The sequence below is a fragment of the Periplaneta americana genome, chromosome 12, assembly GCF_040183065.1.
Source record: "Periplaneta americana isolate PAMFEO1 chromosome 12, P.americana_PAMFEO1_priV1, whole genome shotgun sequence".
Classification (NCBI taxonomy): domain Eukaryota; kingdom Metazoa; phylum Arthropoda; class Insecta; order Blattodea; family Blattidae; genus Periplaneta; species Periplaneta americana.
Window position 1 is genome coordinate 85,171,068 of NC_091128.1, and position 20,084 is coordinate 85,191,151.

The 20,084-nt window shown below is 35.5% G+C and overlaps 1 protein-coding gene across 4 annotated transcripts in view; it reads right to left on the reverse strand.

Annotated features, from left to right (window-relative positions):
- LOC138710642 (sialin-like) overlaps positions 1-20,084 on the reverse strand; it is an 83,320-nt gene that overhangs the window by 49,872 nt on the left and 13,364 nt on the right. For all 4 annotated transcript variants that reach the window (XM_069841679.1, XM_069841680.1, XM_069841681.1 and 1 more), the window contains exon 2: positions 1,997-2,142. In XM_069841679.1, coding sequence (XP_069697780.1) covers positions 1,997-2,142 — 146 coding nt within the window. The remainder of the gene's footprint in view (positions 1-1,996; positions 2,143-20,084) is intronic.

The following is a 20,084-nucleotide window of genomic DNA, read 5'->3' on the forward strand; positions in this document are numbered from 1 at the left end:
CGTAAAAAAGGAGAGATGGCCAGCATTTTTCCGGGATAGATGGCCTACAATTGAGGAATATTATTATGTTAAAAGTATCGTTATTCTAGATTCCGATAAAATATAAAGCAAAGCCCGGCAGCAACCGCGTCTTTGGAATGAAGATGACTTAACACCGTGCTTTTGAAGTCATTAAATATGGCACTTCTGTACGTCAAGCCTTCATTACATTTCATATTCCAATAAAGGCCCTGGAAAGTAAAGTTAAAACAGACAATTCTACAAAGGGTGCAATGGAACCAAGTGACACATAGGCAATGACAATGGATGTAGGTTTGTTCGCCATATTAAATATGCAGGAACATGGATTTTTCCTTACAGGGACCGATGTCTATAGTCTCGCTTACATTTTTGCTGAAGAACTTGTCAATATTCTCTGACTGGCTGACAAGCAAGCATTCTGATGGGAGCAGATAAAAAAGTTATATTTTTTCACCATGTTAATAACGTCAAAAGAAGTGCTTATACAAATTTTGGCCACTTGACCGCAATTACGAGGGCCGTAAAAAAAAGTTCGCCAGGGGTCGTTAACAGAAAGAAAACACAATTTAATTCATAAAATTTATTGGCACAGAAACAGCAATTGTTGAGCTATTTTTTTCAACACATTCCACACCGGAATGAGACATTGTCATATCATGGGATCTGTAGAGAGGTGCAGGCGGCTGTCCAACTCTGGTTTCGATCCCAGGAAGCTGACTTCTACGACACAATGGTACAAAAATTGATCCCATGGTATGACAAATGTCTCAATTCCAGTGGGAGATACGTTGACAATTAGCGCAACAATTGCTGTATCTGTTTCAATAAATATTTCCATGTAATTGTGTTTTTTTTCTGTAAACGGCCCCAGGGAAAATCACTTTCTGGATGGCCTGGTAATTACGGTCGAGTGGCCAAAATTTGTACAAGCACTTCTTTTGACATTATTAATATGGCGGAAGAAAAAAAATAACTTTTTTATCTGCTCCCATCAGAATGTTTGCTTGTGAGACAACACTTCCTATCCCGAAAACCAACTGGAAAAGATACTGTTACTTTGACCTTTCAGGATTTTGTGTCATTAACATGTTCATAAGGTCCCGCGTCGTGGCCTAAGACATCCTACCTAGGACTCGCGTTACGGAATTCGCGCTGGTTCGAGTGCTCATGGGGGAAGAAATAATCTCATGAAATTTGAGCCAGTGTATGGGACCGGTGCCCACCTAGCATCGTGATGCACTTGGATAACTACGATAGGTAGCGAAATCCGGTTAAGAAAGCCTGCTGTAACGGCTGGGGGGATCAACGGGCTAATCACACGATACCGCCATTTTGTTGGATGATCGTCCACCTCTGCTTCGACATGTGGACGTGAGGCCAGCAGCCGGCTGGTCGATCATGGTCCTTCATGGGCTGTTGTGCCTCGGATTATTATTATAATGTGTTCATAAGCGTTTCAATTTATTTCTGTGTTGTTTTAAGGAAAATTCACTAAAAGAGGAAAAAAACAAAAAATAAAGTTGTTGAAAAATTTCAAACAATCATAATTATGCACTTAGACACTATATTTATGTGTCTAGTGCATATAACCTAATTGTTTTACAGAAAATTGTTATGAATTTACTTAAAAATAATGGTGGCCATCTATCCCTATATCCTATGGCCGTCTCACCCATATATGTTGGGTGAGATGGCCAGTGGCCTATTATATTTCAAACGTATTTTTTTATTACATCAGTGAATTCTATGCGCCCTGAGGCACTGTAGTGGAGAAATATAACCCAGAAGGAACGTATTTGATTTGTTTCGTATTTCTTTTCCAATCGGTTACCTTGTTCTAAATGATTTAAAAAACTATGGCCATCTAACCCGGAATTACCCTATAGTAAAGATATGCACCTGTCAATTATATTATCGGAATCTCGAAAAATATATTTGGTGCAGGATGATCCATGATTCTCTGTTTGTAACAGACCTGCTGGGTGGAGACATTAGACTGCTCGAGGCTCGTCGTGTTGACCATGCCCACGATGGCCAAGTTGATGTTGACTCGCAGCAGGAACGTCACCATCAAGCCCAGGAAGAACATGAGGCACAGCACATACCTGGCAGGGACGCGCTCTGCGGACAAACCAAAGCATGCGTCTCTCACATTTCAATGCACAGAGTAAACATAACTCACTTCATTACTTGACCAACGTTCTACCACAGTCTAGTATTTACATTCACGAAGCTTGAGTTGTGAGGGTGCTAGGAACAATAGACAGTGCAGATACTATTTCGTATTGTCTGTGATGAGGCGATAGTAGCGATCCCAGTGGTTAGCAACTATCTATGGATGCATATTTACTATGTATTGAGCTTCGTGACTGTATATACTAGACTGTGGTTCTAGTTTCGTCCCACGACTCAAATTGACAACTAGTTACAAAAGTGAAGCTTCAGTAACGAGAGCGTCAAGTTAGAACACGACCGGAGTTACTAAAGCTAGTTTTGTAACGTGTTGACTACAATATTTTATCTACATTTAACTATTTAACGAAAATTATTTTTAAATTGTATAAAATAAATTTATAATAATTTGTAGTTCATTTGAGTTTATTTTTTATTTTATTTTATTTTAAACATTTCATTCCAAAGACTGTACAATGCAGCATAGGAAAATGTCATGATTTACAAGTAAGCAATAAGTTCATAAGTTACATACAATGAAATAATTACATTATATAATATCATATGGACAATTCTCCCTAAAAGTTATACAACTATATAGAGTTAAAATACTCACCAATATTATATAATGACAAGTCTATTAATTTATTTTTAATTTCTTTCTTAAAAAGCCTCAAGCTTAAATGTCTAATATTGCCGGGTAAAACATTATATAACTTTTTCAAATCTCTACAAAGCTGCTATTAGTAGTAGTGTAGTTACATTGTCCTTTTCTTAAATCATTTTTGTGCCTTGTAGAATAGCTATGTACTGAGCTATTTGTAGTAAAATTATTAATATTTGTTTGTACATACATTAAACAACTTAAAATATACAAAGACGGTACAGTTAAAATTTCAAGTCTCCGAAATAAAGGTTTACAATGTGTACGGTTATCAACATTACAAATTATTCTTACTACCCTCTTTTGTAGTTTCAATAACTTTATTATTTTAGGATCATTACCCCAAACTATTATTCCATACGTCAGATGGCTATGGATATAAGCATAGTATACGGATTTTAGCACTTCAACACTAACATGCGTTTTTAATTTCCTTAACATAAAAATACCTTTGTTGAGTTTCTTAGATAGTATGTCAATATGACAGTCCCATTTAAAGCCTACTTGGTTGTATCCTATACAGAATCGTTTCCAAGGAACAAGATTGTGTACGTAGAGATTAGTAAATTTTGTTGGTGAAGTCGCCATTTTCAACGTGATAATTGCAATTACATATTGAAAATATGGAAGAAGAGATTGAAATAGAATAATTTGCATAGTTACATTTCAGTAACATTTCGTTAATGTTTTGTTCTTAAAAAGCTACATTTGTTTTATTGTGGTAAATACTCGCATAAAAGTGTGTTATAGAAGTATGGTATAAAATACTTTATAATACGTTGCTATGGAATCTTATATATAGAACAATAAAGTCAAAGTTTTGCAATGTAAAAGTGTCAACTGAAGTTCTTCTTTGGAACATTAGTAGATAAATGTTATTCAGTTGTGCTTTGACATGGACGCGAAACAGACGCTTGCACAATGCATGCGTAACTATAAGCAGTTAATACAGACTTGACATTATTCATATACAGATGGGTAAATAACAGTACCGGGTGTTTCAAAATGAATATCGGGGTTTTAAGGCTTTGTAGTATTTATTACATTTAACATACAATTATAAATAATACATGAAATGAAAGAACAACTCAAACAGTTTTGTACGCGCATGCACTGTTTCCTCTGTCTGTCATTAGAAAGCGCGTTGAACGAGAGAGTCTTTCACGCGCAGCCCCAAGAAATCTGTTCGGAAGGTTAGTCGTGAATTAGCAATTCCAGCGACGTCTGTGCGGAGAATTTTAAGGAGACGCATATGGAAGTACGCGATTGGTTAAACGACGTTGTACCCGACCGCTGGATTGGCCGAAAGGGGCCGAATGACAGAGCTTGTTTCGCATGGCCTCCACGTTCACCAGATCTTACGCCATGTGATTTTTACCTTTGGGGATTCATAAGGGATCGTGTGTATGTACCTCCGCTACCAGCTCACCTACCAGACTTAAGACAGAGGATTGAAGCAGTTGTTGCAACAATTACTCCAGACACACTGATCAAGGTTAGGGAAGAACTCGCTTATCGTCTCGATGTGTGCCGTGTGACGAATGGTGCTCACATTGAGCACTTGTAGCAAAACTGTTTGAGTTGCTCTTTCATATGGTGTATTATTTATAATTGTACGTTAATGTAATAAATACTACAAAGCCTTAAAACCCCGATATTCATTGTGAAATACCCGGTATTTACTGAATATTCTCATGTGTGCTTCTAAACAGTATAGGCGTACGAATTAATTGTTAATTGTCTGTGGCTAAAAACAATTCTTTACTTGTACTTTTACTTTTAATAGTAAATTGTCTTAAAGCATTATTATTATTATTATTATTATTATTATTATTATTATTATTATTATTATTATTATTATTGGAAAATTGACTGTTACCCACAGCTTATTTCATTACGTTCACTAGGGACACTTAAGTCTTACAACAAATTGTATTTATTTATCCTAATTTCATTAACCTAATTCATTTCCTAAAATTCCCTGTTTTTTTTTTCGGCGTTTCAACGTACGCCTCACGGTTACCCACACTTAACTCTCTCACACTAACGCAGATGGAAGTATCTTTGGACAGGTAGCACAAAGTACCGAATACATGACTCGTCTGTTGCGAAGATGGTTGATTACATGAGAGGTGTGGTATTAATTTTAGAATAGGGTGAACAGAAGACCCGTTTTTAACGGGATTGTCCCTTTTTTCAGCCTCTTGTCTCCTGTCCAGAGAAAAGTATGCTCGGGACGCCAAATGTCCCGTTTTTTTTTTAAATGGCGTCTCGTTTCCCTAAATTATTGTTAAAATATTTATATTTCTTTTATTTTGTTATGAAAGATAAATACATTAGTTTTACAACATAATCCAGATTGTAAGTTTTGTGTTAGGAATACCTGACACCAATGCATCATCAGAAAGTGTTTTCATTGTTGAATTCAATTTGATCTGAAGAAAGGAATCAATTTTCAGTTAAAACCATAAAGGCCATATTAATCACAAAATGTAATTTTCAAAAATGTGTCTTGCATGGACTTCTGTAGTTTCCTGAAGGAAAGGTCAACACTTCTACAGCAAATTCACTCATCAAACAAATATGATGCAAATCAGCGGTGACCAAAGCGGGTGTCGTGATTACATCGTGCAATCACAGACATTCAAACGGGTACGAGGAGTTTCCTGTACATTGCTGTGTGTTTCATTCACGTACTAAGGCAAGTAGTGGCGGTATCATGTCGCTCTACAAACTCTGTCTCTACAAGCAGTAAGAGGTGGTTTCGTAAAGAATGAGAAGGAGAACTTTTTTGTTGTTCTGTCGGACAAAATATAATATGTTTACTTTGCTCAACGGTTCAGTTAGGAGTATATAGAAACATTAATTGCCACGCTGAATAATGTATTAATAATAATAATAATATTGTTATTATTATTATTATTATTATTATTATTATTATTATTATTATTATTATTATTATTACTGACTACTAAGTATGTGTCTCTATAATTCTTCTGTACGTGCATTAATATTGATATTTTTTAGATCTTCTCCCTAGAAGGATAAAATTATTAGGTTTTATCTCAATTTTAACCTTCGTGATCTTTAGATGAGAGTAACTATTTATTAGTTATTAATTCAATAATAATATTGTAGAAAAACTGATTCAGTATTATGTGCCAACGAACTGTTAAATTCCAGGAATTGACATGTCTTAAATCATAACCAGGAAGTGAAAAATGACATAAATAAATGTAAGGAAGTCAGCTACCTAATGGAGTTTGAAATATCTCGTGCTCTAAAGCCTTTTAATAGAACAGAATTTTTGAAAAGAGTAATGATTAAAATAGCTTCAGTAACTTGTCCATAAGAAGTTTTTAATTTTGAAAAATTACAAATTTCTCGACCAAGTATCCAGAGGAGAATTTAGAAAATTCCTGATTATATTCAAGAGGAAGGTTAAAAAAGAAGCAAGCAAAATCGTATATTATTCATTGGCTCTTGACGACAACAGTGACATTACTGATACAGCAAAGCGTCTACACCTGTGGAGTAGCGGTTAGCGCGTCTGGCCGCGAAACCAGGTGGTCCGGGTTCGATTCCCGGTTGGGGCAAGTTACCTGGCTGAGGTTTTTTCCGGGGTTTTCCCTCAACCCAATATGAGCAAATGCTGGGTAACTTTCGGTGCTGGATCCCGGACTCATTTCACCGGCATTATCACCTTCATCTCATTCAGATGCTAAATAACTTAAGATGTTGATAAAGCGTCGTAAAATAACCTACTAAAATAAATTTAAAAAGATACAGCAAAGCTTGAGATTTTTATCCGCGGGATTGATCAAGATGTAAGTACAGGAACCACCACTGGTTGTAGTTTTCATGCCAAGTGCCTTTCCTCCGTCTCCTTACTTTATAGGCTGTCTGTCGCATGTTTTGGTCACCGTTGATGTAGATTGTACAGTTTATCTTCATGGAGAATGTTAAAATAGTTAAAAGTTAATATGAGGCAAAATATTTTGTTACGAAACAAGTTCAGAGTACAATGACATGACTGTGATGTAAGATCCAATTAATCTGAAGTATTTATAAGTAGATAAGTTAACCTGTTTAATCCAAACTAGTTGTAATATAAAAAAAAATCAACTATGACTCGAGCCAAGTATCCATGCTACTGTATTATGTACTTGCATAATTGTTATAGCCTAGTTATTGTAAACAGTGTAGTATTAATTACTTTAAAATAATAAAACTGGACCTTATTGCTCACTGATATTATATAAACACAAGTAGTAATGAATGTTTAGATAAAATGTTGATTCATGTCAACTTTAATAGGTGTCAACTTTAATAGGTGTGCTATTTTAGAATTGGCTACGAAGAGGATCGTGACGATTAATAATTGATACTATCCCTGCGTTTGCATGGAGAAACTTAGGGATCCATTAAAAATCGAAGTAGAGAGAGTCGGCCCTCAGGACCGAACAAAGAACCTCAAGAATACAAGGCAGGCGTGCTAACCACGACAGCGCCGTGCCCACTTCATTTTTCATTTAAAGAAATTGTGGCTGCTTGGGAATATTGACAAAGATTTTTGTAGTTAAAATAATGAACGTTAAAACTCTAAATTTACTCGTAACTTTTTCGACAAAGTATTTAAGCCTTAAACAAATACCTTACTATAAAATTACCGGACAGCTAGCAATTTTACGTGCGAACGACGCTGGTGCTGCTACCTAGGCGGCCGGTGTGATGATACTCGTGAAACAAGCTGTAATCAACTGCAATGTATATTGTTGCTGGGCTAGTTAATAGTTTCATTAATTAGTGCTGTGTTAAAATGTCAGAGTGTATATTATGTGCTGTTTATAATTGCTACAAAATTACATCATTACAAATTGCTCCAAATCGTACTTTCGATTTCCGAGGGATCATAAAACTTGAGTCAACAACATTCTTTAGTAGAATTCCTTCGTCTTTGTGTTGATAGAAAAATACAAATTAACTTTTTTATCTAGACCTAATAAATCAATAGAGTTAAAATGTATCGGAGATTTTAAGTTTTTTTTGTTGTCCACATGCCTTTACTAATTAATACAAGCATCAAATTACTATCAATTTTATCTTTGCAGTTGTCAGCAATGCGTATATAAAGCATTATTTTAAATTCATTCCTAATAATCAGAATTGACTTTGTCTCACTAAACCAATTAATTCTGTCTCTACAAGCAGTAATTAATTACGGAAAGTAATATGAAGTATGCAATATTTCTCCTAATATGCAGCTTTGATATAAGATTAGTAATATACGTTACAAGAGCGGTATGTTGACGTTTTCATGGTCGAGGAAAAGATTGAAAAAGCGAAACGTAGTTGAGCTTTTTTAATTTCCGAGAACATGAAAACAAACATACCGCTCGTGTATTGTACAGTTACCCTTAAAAGGAATGAGACGACTCTTGGTCGTCGGAAGTTAGTTCTACAGCGCGGTTCACTCGATATCGACGTAACGATACATAACATGAGAAATACAGCAAGAATTGTTACGAGGACCACAACAAGGACAAGGACCAAAATAAGAATCACAAAGAAGACAGCCATTTAAGGCCACGATTTCACAACATAGCTAGTGTCACAAACTATCATTGCTTCTCTGTACCGAATGGCAAATGCCTGCTATGGGATCTACATTCTAGACTGCTGTTGTCACTGTCTTGTCTCGGTAGCTCATATAGTAGCCGTGTCGGTTCCACTGCTTAACCGAAACGTCTCGTGTTCGATCCCAGGTGAAACTTTTTTTTATTGAGGTGTAATTAATTTCTTCAGAGTTCCTAGACTATCTAATTTGTCGAAAAATATGAATAATTTATGCCCAATTTCTGGGTCTTACAGGTGGGCTGAACCTCGTCAAAAAATAAATCTTACTTGGAAGTTAAGAGTATTCTTCCTCAAACAAAAATCACAAGAAACAAAAAGAGACCTGTCAACTTAAAATCTTGTCCACATGCCATCAGCTTCTATTAAAGCTCTAAGTCGGTCCGGCATGGATGTCACGAGATTGTGGAATTAATTCTAATCCCCGGCGAGATCTTCCCAGGTTTCAACAACTTGATCCCACAATTCGTCTCGATTTCGAGGGCGTCGGTGGGCATAGGTGGCTATCCTTCTCTTTTTCAATTTCGCCCATAAATGTTTGATGACATTCAAATCAGGTGACTTCGGAGGCCAATTAATGATTTCGATCTCGGGTCTACTTTGAAACCATCTCTGAATGCTTGCGGCATAGTGCACGGGATGGTTATCCTGTTGGAACAGCAATGTTCCTTCGGGAAAACGTTCTAGGGGCGGAAGGAAGGAATATATTTTCCAGAATGTGCTCGTAAGTTCCCGTATTAAACCGGCCATCGATGCATTCTATAACGCCAGGTCCATCGTAAGACATCCACCCCAACACGATATCACAGTCTACTATATACAGTCACGAAGCTTGAGTTTTGAGGGTGCTAGAAACAATAGACTGTGACGGTACTATTTTGCATTGCCTGTAATGAGGCGATATTAGCGATCCTAGTGGTGAGCAACAATCTAATGTTTGCATATTTACTACGTATTGAGCTTCGCGACTGTATATACTAGACTGTGACAATATGCTAAAGCGTCCCGATCTTTCACGTCGGTGCACATAGCGCTGATCATGTGGGAGACCATCCTCACGATAGACACGGACAGGACTTACGTAATCACTCGAGATGGTTGTTTCGTCGGAGAAAATTACATTTCTCCAATCGAAATCCACTCAATTGGTAACGAAGGCAAGACGGTCGACAGCTTGTGCTTCCCCCAATATTTCCATTTGCGCAGCCCTCCGGCTCCTAATACCGCGGTTCCTCAACCTGCTGATCACAGTCTGTGAAGAACCGGGAAAGTTAGATGCTGCTTTTATTTCGTTAGCAGTCCGAAAGGGGTCCTGTCGAACTTCCTCGAATAAGAGAGCATCCTCTTCCAATGAAGAAATCCGGGGACGCCCAGGAATAGGGCTATTTTCGACCTCCCCTGAATTTTGGTAACGATGAACCCACCTCTCGGCTGTACTTCCAGAAACACCGACTAAACGGCCAGCAGATCTAGCCCCATATCCAGTCTCAACTAGAGCTATAACTCGCTTTCTCATGTCACGTCGGTTCGCCATTAAGATGAGAAATGAGGGAGGATGATAATACTTTAGTGTAGACAGTGACTATTTAACGTGATATAGAATTATTGAAATAAGGGTCATCTTGCACAGTAAGAGTTAATAAATCAACTCTAACTTAAATATTTAAATAACAGGATATAACAGGAAGTCCAATTGTTGCGAAGCTAATCAAATTAAATCTAATTACATCAAGTAAACAAACCCCAAGTTATGACACCACATTGCTACAGCTAAATTGTAGGTTATTAACATAAACATTGAATAGGTCCGTGTTTATGTGTTGGACGACAAAACCAAACATCGAAAAGTTCGAATCTTGCCGAGGAATGTAACTTCTTGCTTTTTATAATGTAAATCAGACTTCTAACTACAATCATTCATATTTCTTAATATTTATTAATATTTATAGCCAACATTGAATTTGTAAAGAAAAGACTTTAGAAATCTCATACGGAATTTGTGATCTGTAGTGACATAGACATAGATTATCTTTCGGAACTTTTCCGCAAAAGTAAATTAAATTCACTCCTTGAAACTGGAAATCTTAGTCGTAGACTCATTTCCCCACCAGCATACAAGCTGAAGTAGCACAGCCATTGATAAAAGTTTTGTACACTGAATTAGACTGAATTCCTATTCGGCAGCACCTATAATATTATAATCAATGGCTTGTATGAACATGATAAACAAATCCTGTTTCCAATGTTACTGAACAATTTCAAAATATTAATTTAAAAACTAAAAAAGGGTCGTAAATGCTGTATCTAGTGATTATTTACATTTATGTCTACAAAATGAATCTTGGAAAAACGTATATGTTAATGGTACTACTGATATTAAGAGTAAATGTATTATATTTTTCACTTCATTTCAGAATCACTTTAGTGGATGTTCTCCACTCAATGTTGTGAAAAAATTCAAAAGTAAAATCATGTAGATAATGCAGGGACTTAAAAATCTCATGTATTAAAAAGAAGAATCTATATGTAATGAGCTGCAATGTAACTATCCTCATATTCTTAAATACTACAATAAGTACAGTTAATTTATCAAAATTTATGAAAGAGGGAAATAGAACACATTTGAATAGAAAAGCACAAAATCCAGATAATGCAATTAAAGCTATTCGAAATATTATTAAAGTTAAACTTGTAGATATCCTAAGAAAGAAAATATTTTTTCATTAAAATTAGTGATTATGAAGTAGAGGATCCCAAATCTATTGCAAATTCTTTTAACGTCTTATAGTATATAGTACATAAATATTATTGACAACTTAAACATTCAAGATTTTGCAAAAGGTACTGCAATTAGTTACTTAACACATGCATTTAATAGTTAGTACTAATATATGTAATTAATCAATAACTGCAACAGTGCTTATACATTCAATCATAACATGAATTAAATTGAATGCACATTAAATTAAACACGTAGATAAAATAGTTAAAATCAACTGAAGGGGTGAGAATGAAATAATCCAAAGCCACACTTTTAACAAAAATTGTTTTGTGCGAGTGCATATATTACACATATGGGAAAGCTACTAATAAAATATTGTAATAATTACTCAACAAATGACATGGCCTAAGGACTCTAAACCTTTGTAATCGTTTGTCTGTGTGGCTTAGGGATATATTTTTAATTTCATTTTAATTGTTAGTTTTTAATATAAATATATATATATATATATATATATATATATATATATATATATGCATATATGTATTTACATTGTATGTGTGTGTATAAATGCATTCATTAGATTAACGTTTATAATATTATAACTTGTAATTTTGTAATTTCTGTGATCATTAACACTTAATCTGAGGACTTTGTAAAACTCTATTTCAACGTTATTTAGAAAAAAAAAATCGTTGATATAGACTAAGAATCGAACTCGCTCTCTTCTACACAACACGCAGGGATCTTATCTTCTGAGCTATTGCAACGACACGAAAGCTTTACTCTCTGTGCGGAGTGTCGATCTAGTCATGAAGGTCCATTGTCGATTTAACTACACGATTTACGTATATATTTATCTCTTATTTACGTAATATTATCATATTTTTTGCAGTTTTTGAAGTGAATTCCGGAACGATGCTAGTAACAAACCAAATAGCTTGAATCTAAGTAACTCAATATTCGTTATCTTGTGTATCAGTGCTCTGGTCTCTGATCATGCGCAGTGTTTTACATCTGAGACTTAGGAATATTCAATCGTCTCATTCCTTTTCAGGGAAACTGTACATTATTTTGTGCGAAGATCGTTTATTACATACCTGAAAGACGAATTTCTAATTAGTTGCAATGAAATCTCCATGTTGGTTTCTGTTTAATGACGCCAACTTCGGAACACCAAAATATCTTTCTTCAACATTGTTGCTGTAAAATGTTTTCTGTGTTTACTATACTCCAGCAGGCCGTGATATAAGTCTGTCTTTTTTTTCCCCAGTCTATAAATGCGAACTTAAAACAAACGGTAAGGTTATGTAATGATTTATTTTTCATTTTAATATTTTAACAATATTATTTATATAACATAGTGCAGTAATAACACCGGCATCTGGAATCTCGTTGATTTTTTCACGGCTTCCTTAATGTTACTTGTATCAGGAATGCAATAAGTTTCGTGGAGTAGTAGACTTTACTTAATTTTTGCAAATATTTAAAAACAATAATTAACATTGCAATTTAGGTGAAATTGCAGTGGTAAGTTTCCAATTTATAATTATTACTATGTTAAACGTCTCTAAAAATATGTTAAAAGCCTAAAGCAGTAAAATTAATGTCGCGCTTAAGCGGTAAGAAGAGGGAAATTGTTATGTGTGTTACGCTGGGAATACTGAATGTGGTATTTCACACTTACCGCGTATTGGTTCTGTGCGGAAAACAAGCAAATACGCACGATCTCGCACAAAATAATTTTACATTAATCAACATTTCTTAAGTGTTTCATATATTACTCCACATTAGTAACTCACGTTTTAAACAATAGTCCGAATCCCGCTATGTTAATATTTGTATATGTAGACGTAATTCCATCCCGCTCCGCTAGATGTCAGGTCCGCGGTATTTCGCACTCACGCCAATGCTGCTAGTATACAGCTGTCCGGTATTATTATAGTAAGGTATTTGCCTTAAATTGGCAAAACTTTATTTCTCACACTAGTTTATTAAACCGTGTCGGACTGTAAAGAAAACAACTATCGCAATGTCCACGAGGATAATTAGTGAATTTAAGGGTTAAGCAACATAATTTTCACTCAGAATTTGAAGATATTTTCGCTGCTCCAAAAACTTTAGATCACCATCCAACTCTAAGATGCGTTTGTTATTAGCAGGGTTAGGATTTTTAGGTGCGCACTTTTTTTTAGGTTAAATTAGAGCAACTTGAAATAGACCAGTGTGTGAAATGTTGCCTCCAGATAAGAATGGAGGTAATAATTCTCCAGAATATTTTTCCCCCTTTTACGACCTTTATTCTTTTTCGCATCACTCCGACCATAACCCCATTTTCTCCCATTTTCCACTCTCTTTTACTGTTACTTCTTAATATTTATCACAGCATATTTTATTATTCAATTTACTTCAGAATTTCATTGTGTTGCAATTTATAACCATAAATTATGATGCGTTTCATGGTAGCCAACGCGGGACTGAAGGCAAAGCATATCTGCAACAATGGCAATTCCACTCGCTGTCAATTGTTAAGTAAGTTGCCGCCACTAGATCTATCTGTGAAGCAACAACGTGTTTGTGACGAACTCTATTTTTAATTTCACTGGAATATAGTAGCCTCCTATTTAGTGATTTGTTGCTTAAGGGGTTAGGTACAACTTACAACAGTAAAATTTTGGAAATATTAAACTTTTTTTCCTCCATTACTCTATCTTGTACAGTAATAAAAATTACTACACCATGTGTAAAACACTGTCCTTCTGCTATACGAAAAAAAATATATTTTTACGATTTAAAAAAATTATTTACGTTTTTTTTTTTTTTTTTTTTTTTTTTTTTTTTTTTTTTTTTTTTTTTTCAAAATTCAGTTCACTGTGCAGTGATGATGCGTGTCCCACGTAACTCAAAAACTATTCAACATTCTGTGATTAATTTTTTTGTGTGTAGTTATGGATGTCATATCTACAATATGATGCAAGATCACTTCTCTACCTTTGATAGATTGTCTGATAGAAAATAAATTTATTTTTAAAAATGGTCCAATATCAGTATTTTTTATTACACTAAATAAAACAAATATTTATTAAGGAATGTAGTTGAAAGAACATGATATTGTAAATAAGAGTTTCAGAAATAAAATAAAAAAGAGAGAACATGAAAAAGTTAACAAGTTTTTAAGTTATGAGGGAAATTCATCACTGCACAGTGAACTGCAAACATTTTGATAATTTTTTTTGTAAATCGTAAAAATATTTTTTTTCATATAGCAGAAGAACAGTGTTTTATACATACAAATGTCCATTATTATACAAGATACAGTAATGGAGAAAAAAAAGTTGAATATTTCCAAAAATTTTACTCTGTAAGCTGTACCTAACCCCTTAAGACAGTGGTTCTCGAACTTATTAGTAATGCGGACCCCCTTTCTATAGATCAGTATTTTCGCCGACTCTTTCAAAGTCGTCAGTGGAATGGGTAGGTTAGTTTTTGGGGTTAATATTAAGTGAATATCAGTAGTGATGTATATGAACATTTTCCAAAATTGAATCAATATTAACTATCTATTTGAATTAAACAAAACATTAATAAGATTATACTGTCCTGAAAGAAAGTAAATGGTCTTCATTAATTTGTTATAGCAGAGTTGATTCTTAAAATAGTAAAGTAAATCAGTACTCTTATTTCAACACAGTCTTTGTTTAATATTCGTATACTGAAAAAGAAGTAAAGTTCTCCTGCTTCAATGAGAATGATGGAACTCTTTTCTTTGTGCTTAAAGAATCTTTATATTTAGGATCAATGTTAATTATATTTAACCTCAAGTCTACCGCCGCATTTATTGTGTTTTTAACAGTTTTGATACAGAAAAAAGCAGAAAATGCCTGTTCACACGAGTAAGTCGTGGAAACGGAAATAAATGTTTCAAGGCTCGTTCTGAGAGTTCTTTATGTTCCGCTTAAACTTTCAGACAAAAATAAAAAAGCTGACAATATATATATATTCATATATGAGGCCTCGCCATCCTCATTGAATAATCAAGACTTCTTTCTGTAAGTAGTAAACATGTAGATACCTATTATTGGAGAAAAATTCGTTCCGGCACCTGGAATCGAACCCAGGACCTCTCAGCTATGCGCTGAAAGTTTTTTCAAACTGTGTTACACGATAACTCAACAAGCTGATCTTCCTCCTTTTCGGTGAGTTTGTAAGTATCCATGATGAAAGAGGGGACTTGAAGCCACATATTATTAGAATTAGGAGCCGGGAAATAATCTCTGAGTTCGTCTTCATCCATATTATGACGACGTTTAAGCCAACGATCCCTTACAGACAAAACTTATGAAACGTTTGTGGTTATTGCTTTTAACTTGTCTTACACTGTTCAATAACTTTAATAACACACGAAGGCTGTCAAAAACAACTGAACGAATATATAAATTGTACCAAAGGCCATACGCTTCTAACATTATTGTCTACTAAAAAAATAAAAATCCTTCATAATGAAGCAAACCATGTATTGTGGGTCCCTATCACCACGGCATGGCGCTTCCTCAGGTTGCGGATAGAGGAGACGGCCTCCAGATATGGAGGGTAGCTGCGAATATATTCAATAAGCAGTCGTGGACAGCCGATAAGGGGTGGTCCTCCAGCTTGGGGGTTGAGCGAAGGGCTAACAACCCTCACCGTAAAAACAGCTTGTTACGAATCCATACAATAAGCCTAGGAATGGGACTGATTCTCTGGTACGACCACAGCAAAGGAATAAGGTTATGAGATTTGGTATGTGGAACGTAACTAGTATTTATAGAACAGGAGGGGTAACATTAGTAGCAAAAGAATTAAATGCAGAATAAATATGGGAAATGCCTGTTATTATTCAGTTGAGAAGCTTTTGTCATTTAGTCTGCTGTTAAAAAATCTGAAAGTTACAATTTATAAAACAGTTATATTACCGGTTGTTCAGTATGGTTGTGAAACTTGGACTCTCACTTTGAGAGAGGAACAGAGATTAAGGGTGTTTGACAATAAGGTTCTTAGGAAAATATTTGGGTCTAAGAGGGATGAAGTTACACAACACAGAACTGCATGCATTGTATTCTTCACCTGACATAATTAGGAACATGAAATCCAGACGTTTGAGATGGGCAGGGCATGTAGCACGTATGGACGAATCCAGAAATGCATATAGAGTGTTAGTTGGGAGACCGGAGGGAAAAAGACTTTTGGGAAGGCCGAGACGTAGATGGGAGGATAATATTGAAATGGATTTGAGGGAGGTGGGATGTGATGATAGATATTGGATTAATCTTGCACAGGATAGAGACCGATGGCGGGCTTATGTGAGGGCGGCAATGAACCTCCGGGTTCCTTAAAAGCCATTTGTAAGTAAGTAATGAAGGAAAAAATGTCCTTTCGAGAAATTCGCGGGTTCCCAGAATAAGCTTCGGGGACCCCCGGTGATCCGTGGATCCCACTTTGAGAACCATTGGCTTAAGAAGTTTAATACAAGATTTCGTCTTGTCGAATATGTCCAAATCCCGATTTTTCACCCTGGCTCAGGAATTCAAGAGGATGTTTCCTCTGGTGAATGATACTGGTACGTAACATACTGAATATAGAATATAAGCCTATGTTATAGGCATGTATGAAGTTTTGAATAAATTCATTTCAATTAGATGAAATAGGAGAAAGAGCATTTGCCGAAATAGTTGAGTGAAACAACATCTTTTTGTCCCATTTTTATTCTTATTTTAATACATTTTCTCCTTGCTATTTCCTATGAAAATTCGATGGTGTTTGGGTAAGGGGGGTTAAGTAATGTTTTGTGCAAATGGAGTTTCAATTCCCCAGGTGAATACACAAGTTAAATTCTACAATTGGCTATGAAAAAAAAACAAGAAAAAAAATAATAATACGATCATTTTATGTGTTTTATTTGTGCACGAAATGATTTGCAATAAGGTACGAAGTTTAATTTTCACTTACCTCAAAACTCATTTTTATGACTTAGCTCTCTTTAGCCAAACTCCATCGAATTGCACTTAAAAATCGTAACTCTGATTATTACTATCAGGTATTTATTTTGGATAATTTGTATTGTGGAGCGAGAGACATCCCCATAAAATCTATTGTATACTGTACACATATACTTTCATATTTTTATTGCATATTGTGAATCAGATCCTCCTGATTTAAAGAAACTGCAATTGAGAAAACGATGACATAAGCAAAGAACTGTACTATTCCAGCTTTTGAGATAAGTCATGAACTGAGGGGGAAAATGTGAGACTAGGAAGGAATCCGTCGTTGCCTATCGTTAAACTACTGTTAATGATATTTCCCAGCAAATTTCTCTGGCAGCTGCTTGTGTGAGAAACGAATAATTTCTAATAGGAACTGATAGCCGGACACGACCTCTGCACCGCAGATAACAGTCAGGCGACCTCTACATGCTACGGGGTCGTTAATAAATCGTAAGAATTTGCTATCTCTGGTTGGAGATTTCAGGCTTACAAGGTGATTGCTTTGTAATGAATACAATTTTCAACCATGTGTTGAGACTTTATTTCTCAGATGTTTCAAAACTACTGTGCGAACAACCATTCAGCCCTATCGGAGAAATACTGAACTATGCGTCTTACATCATTCTTGACATTCACAGAGCGCATGTAACATCAGACCTGCCAGCCTACGAGGGATGAAATTCGGAAGATGGTACTTTAATACGGGATATAATAATAATAATAATAATAATAATAATAATAATAATAATAATAATAATAATAATAATATGAATGGGACGAAAACAACGTTAAATACGAAATTTATGCGATCACCTATAAATCCCGAAGATTAGCCTATCATATCAAAGCGGGAGATTGGAAGTCGTTGCGAATGACTCGCGCATAATGCATGAAAGTTGGTAGGTCTGTGATTGAAATCAGCGACCTGCTTCCAATACGGCTCGTCCCTTTGCCTACCTTTCATCTTCAGGATATTATACATTGTGATCAGTTACGCTTTCCCTCGCGGCGCGAGGTTTTTTCTATGAGCGAGCCCCCACTCGTTTGCCGCGCACTGGAGGAAGTAGCAAGCCTGCTTGCTTACAGTACTTGTTGATCTTGTTGAATTTCACAGCGCAGCTGTTCCCGGGTGAGTGTTGTGTATTTCGTTTCTTAATTCGACAGTATACATAAAGTGTATTATGCCTCGTGAGTTTACAATGGCACAGCGTGTCTTTATTTACGATTCATATGTGTTAACTCAGCTCATGAAGTTCGAAGACGGTTTCAAGAAAGATTTCCGGGTGTAGACGCTCCAGATAGTAAAACAGTCAAGGAGTCTTTGTGGATATGGAGAAGAATGGAGCGTGTGAAATGGACAGACAGAATAAGAAACGAAATTGTGTTGAAAAGAGTGAGTGAAGAAAGAATAATGCTGAAACTGATCAGAAAGAGGAAAAGGAATTGGCTGGATCACTGGTTGAGAAGAAACTGCCTACTGAAGGACGCGCTAGAAGGAATAGTGATTGGGAGAAGATTTTGGAGCAGAAGAAGATATCAAATGATAGGCGACATTAAGATGTATGCATCATATGTGGAGATTAAGAAGAAGGCAGAAAATAGGAAAGATTGGAGAAAACTGAGTTTGCAGTGAAAGACCTGGCCTTGATCAGAACACTATGAATGAATGAATGAATGAATGAATGAATGAATGAATGAATGAATGAGTTAATTAATTATTTGGCGTCTTAAAATATGCTGGGTTGCAAGAAGATAAACAATAAGTTATTGCATCGTTAGAAAGGAAATCTTTAAAGTTAATCAGCTACTGAATTATAAAGCATTGCTAAAGCAACAAGAAAATAAACCAATATATATTAAGTTTTACTATCGTTAGGTAACGAACTTTTTAAGTTGGTCGGGCATTAAGTTATAGAGCATTAATTAGTGACATAAGGATTGTTACTCCTAGTTTCACTTGTCATTTAACTAGGTGGCCCGGGTTCGATTCCCGGTCGGGACAAGTTACCTGGTTGAGGTTTTTTCCGGGGTTTTCCCTCAAACCAATAACAGCAAATGCTGGGTAACTTTCGGTGTTGGACCCCGGACTCATTTCACCGGCATTATCACCTTCATCTCATTCAGACGCTAAATAACCTAAGCTGTTGATAAAGCGTCGTAAAATAACCTACTAAAAAAACTCTTTTTCGAGGGAGTCAACGCACGGTCTCCTTTGTTACAGGGGGCCGTGGTCAACGTCAGCTGCTAAAGACACTTACATGACTCCCACGAGAGTTAGCACCATAAAATTCCTGTTGAATGGAAAATGTCCATAGACTTATTATTCAATAGTTTAAACCGCCTAAGCCAACGTAACAAATCTAAATAGTCGTACATTTCTATCAGGTTAGATGTGAGTAATTCTGCAGTTTAGTCGTCAAAAATGGCCGATAGCCTTAGACAATACATTTACCACTTTTGCAACTAAGGTCTGTACCGTCTATTGTTGATCACAGTATAGGTGTTCATACTTAAACTGAGTGTTATGGTCTGTAGTCTGTAGGGTCTAAACGATATAAACTGCCAAAAATTATATAGGCAGTAAATATCGGTCTACAGGATAAAATGTACAGTGAAATTTAATATCATCTTAAAATGTTATTTTTAATTTGTAAAATACCATGTTTTCGAAAAACGTTAAACTCACAAAACTCTTCTTTTTTCTGGCAAAACCATAACAGTTACATGAAACTAACATGTGACTTTTTTCTTTGGTTATCAACGCTCTACCACCAGCATTTTTGACAGTTTATATCCATTACATCCTCTATACTAATAAGCGAGTAAATAATCTCTATTTTTTCTGCAT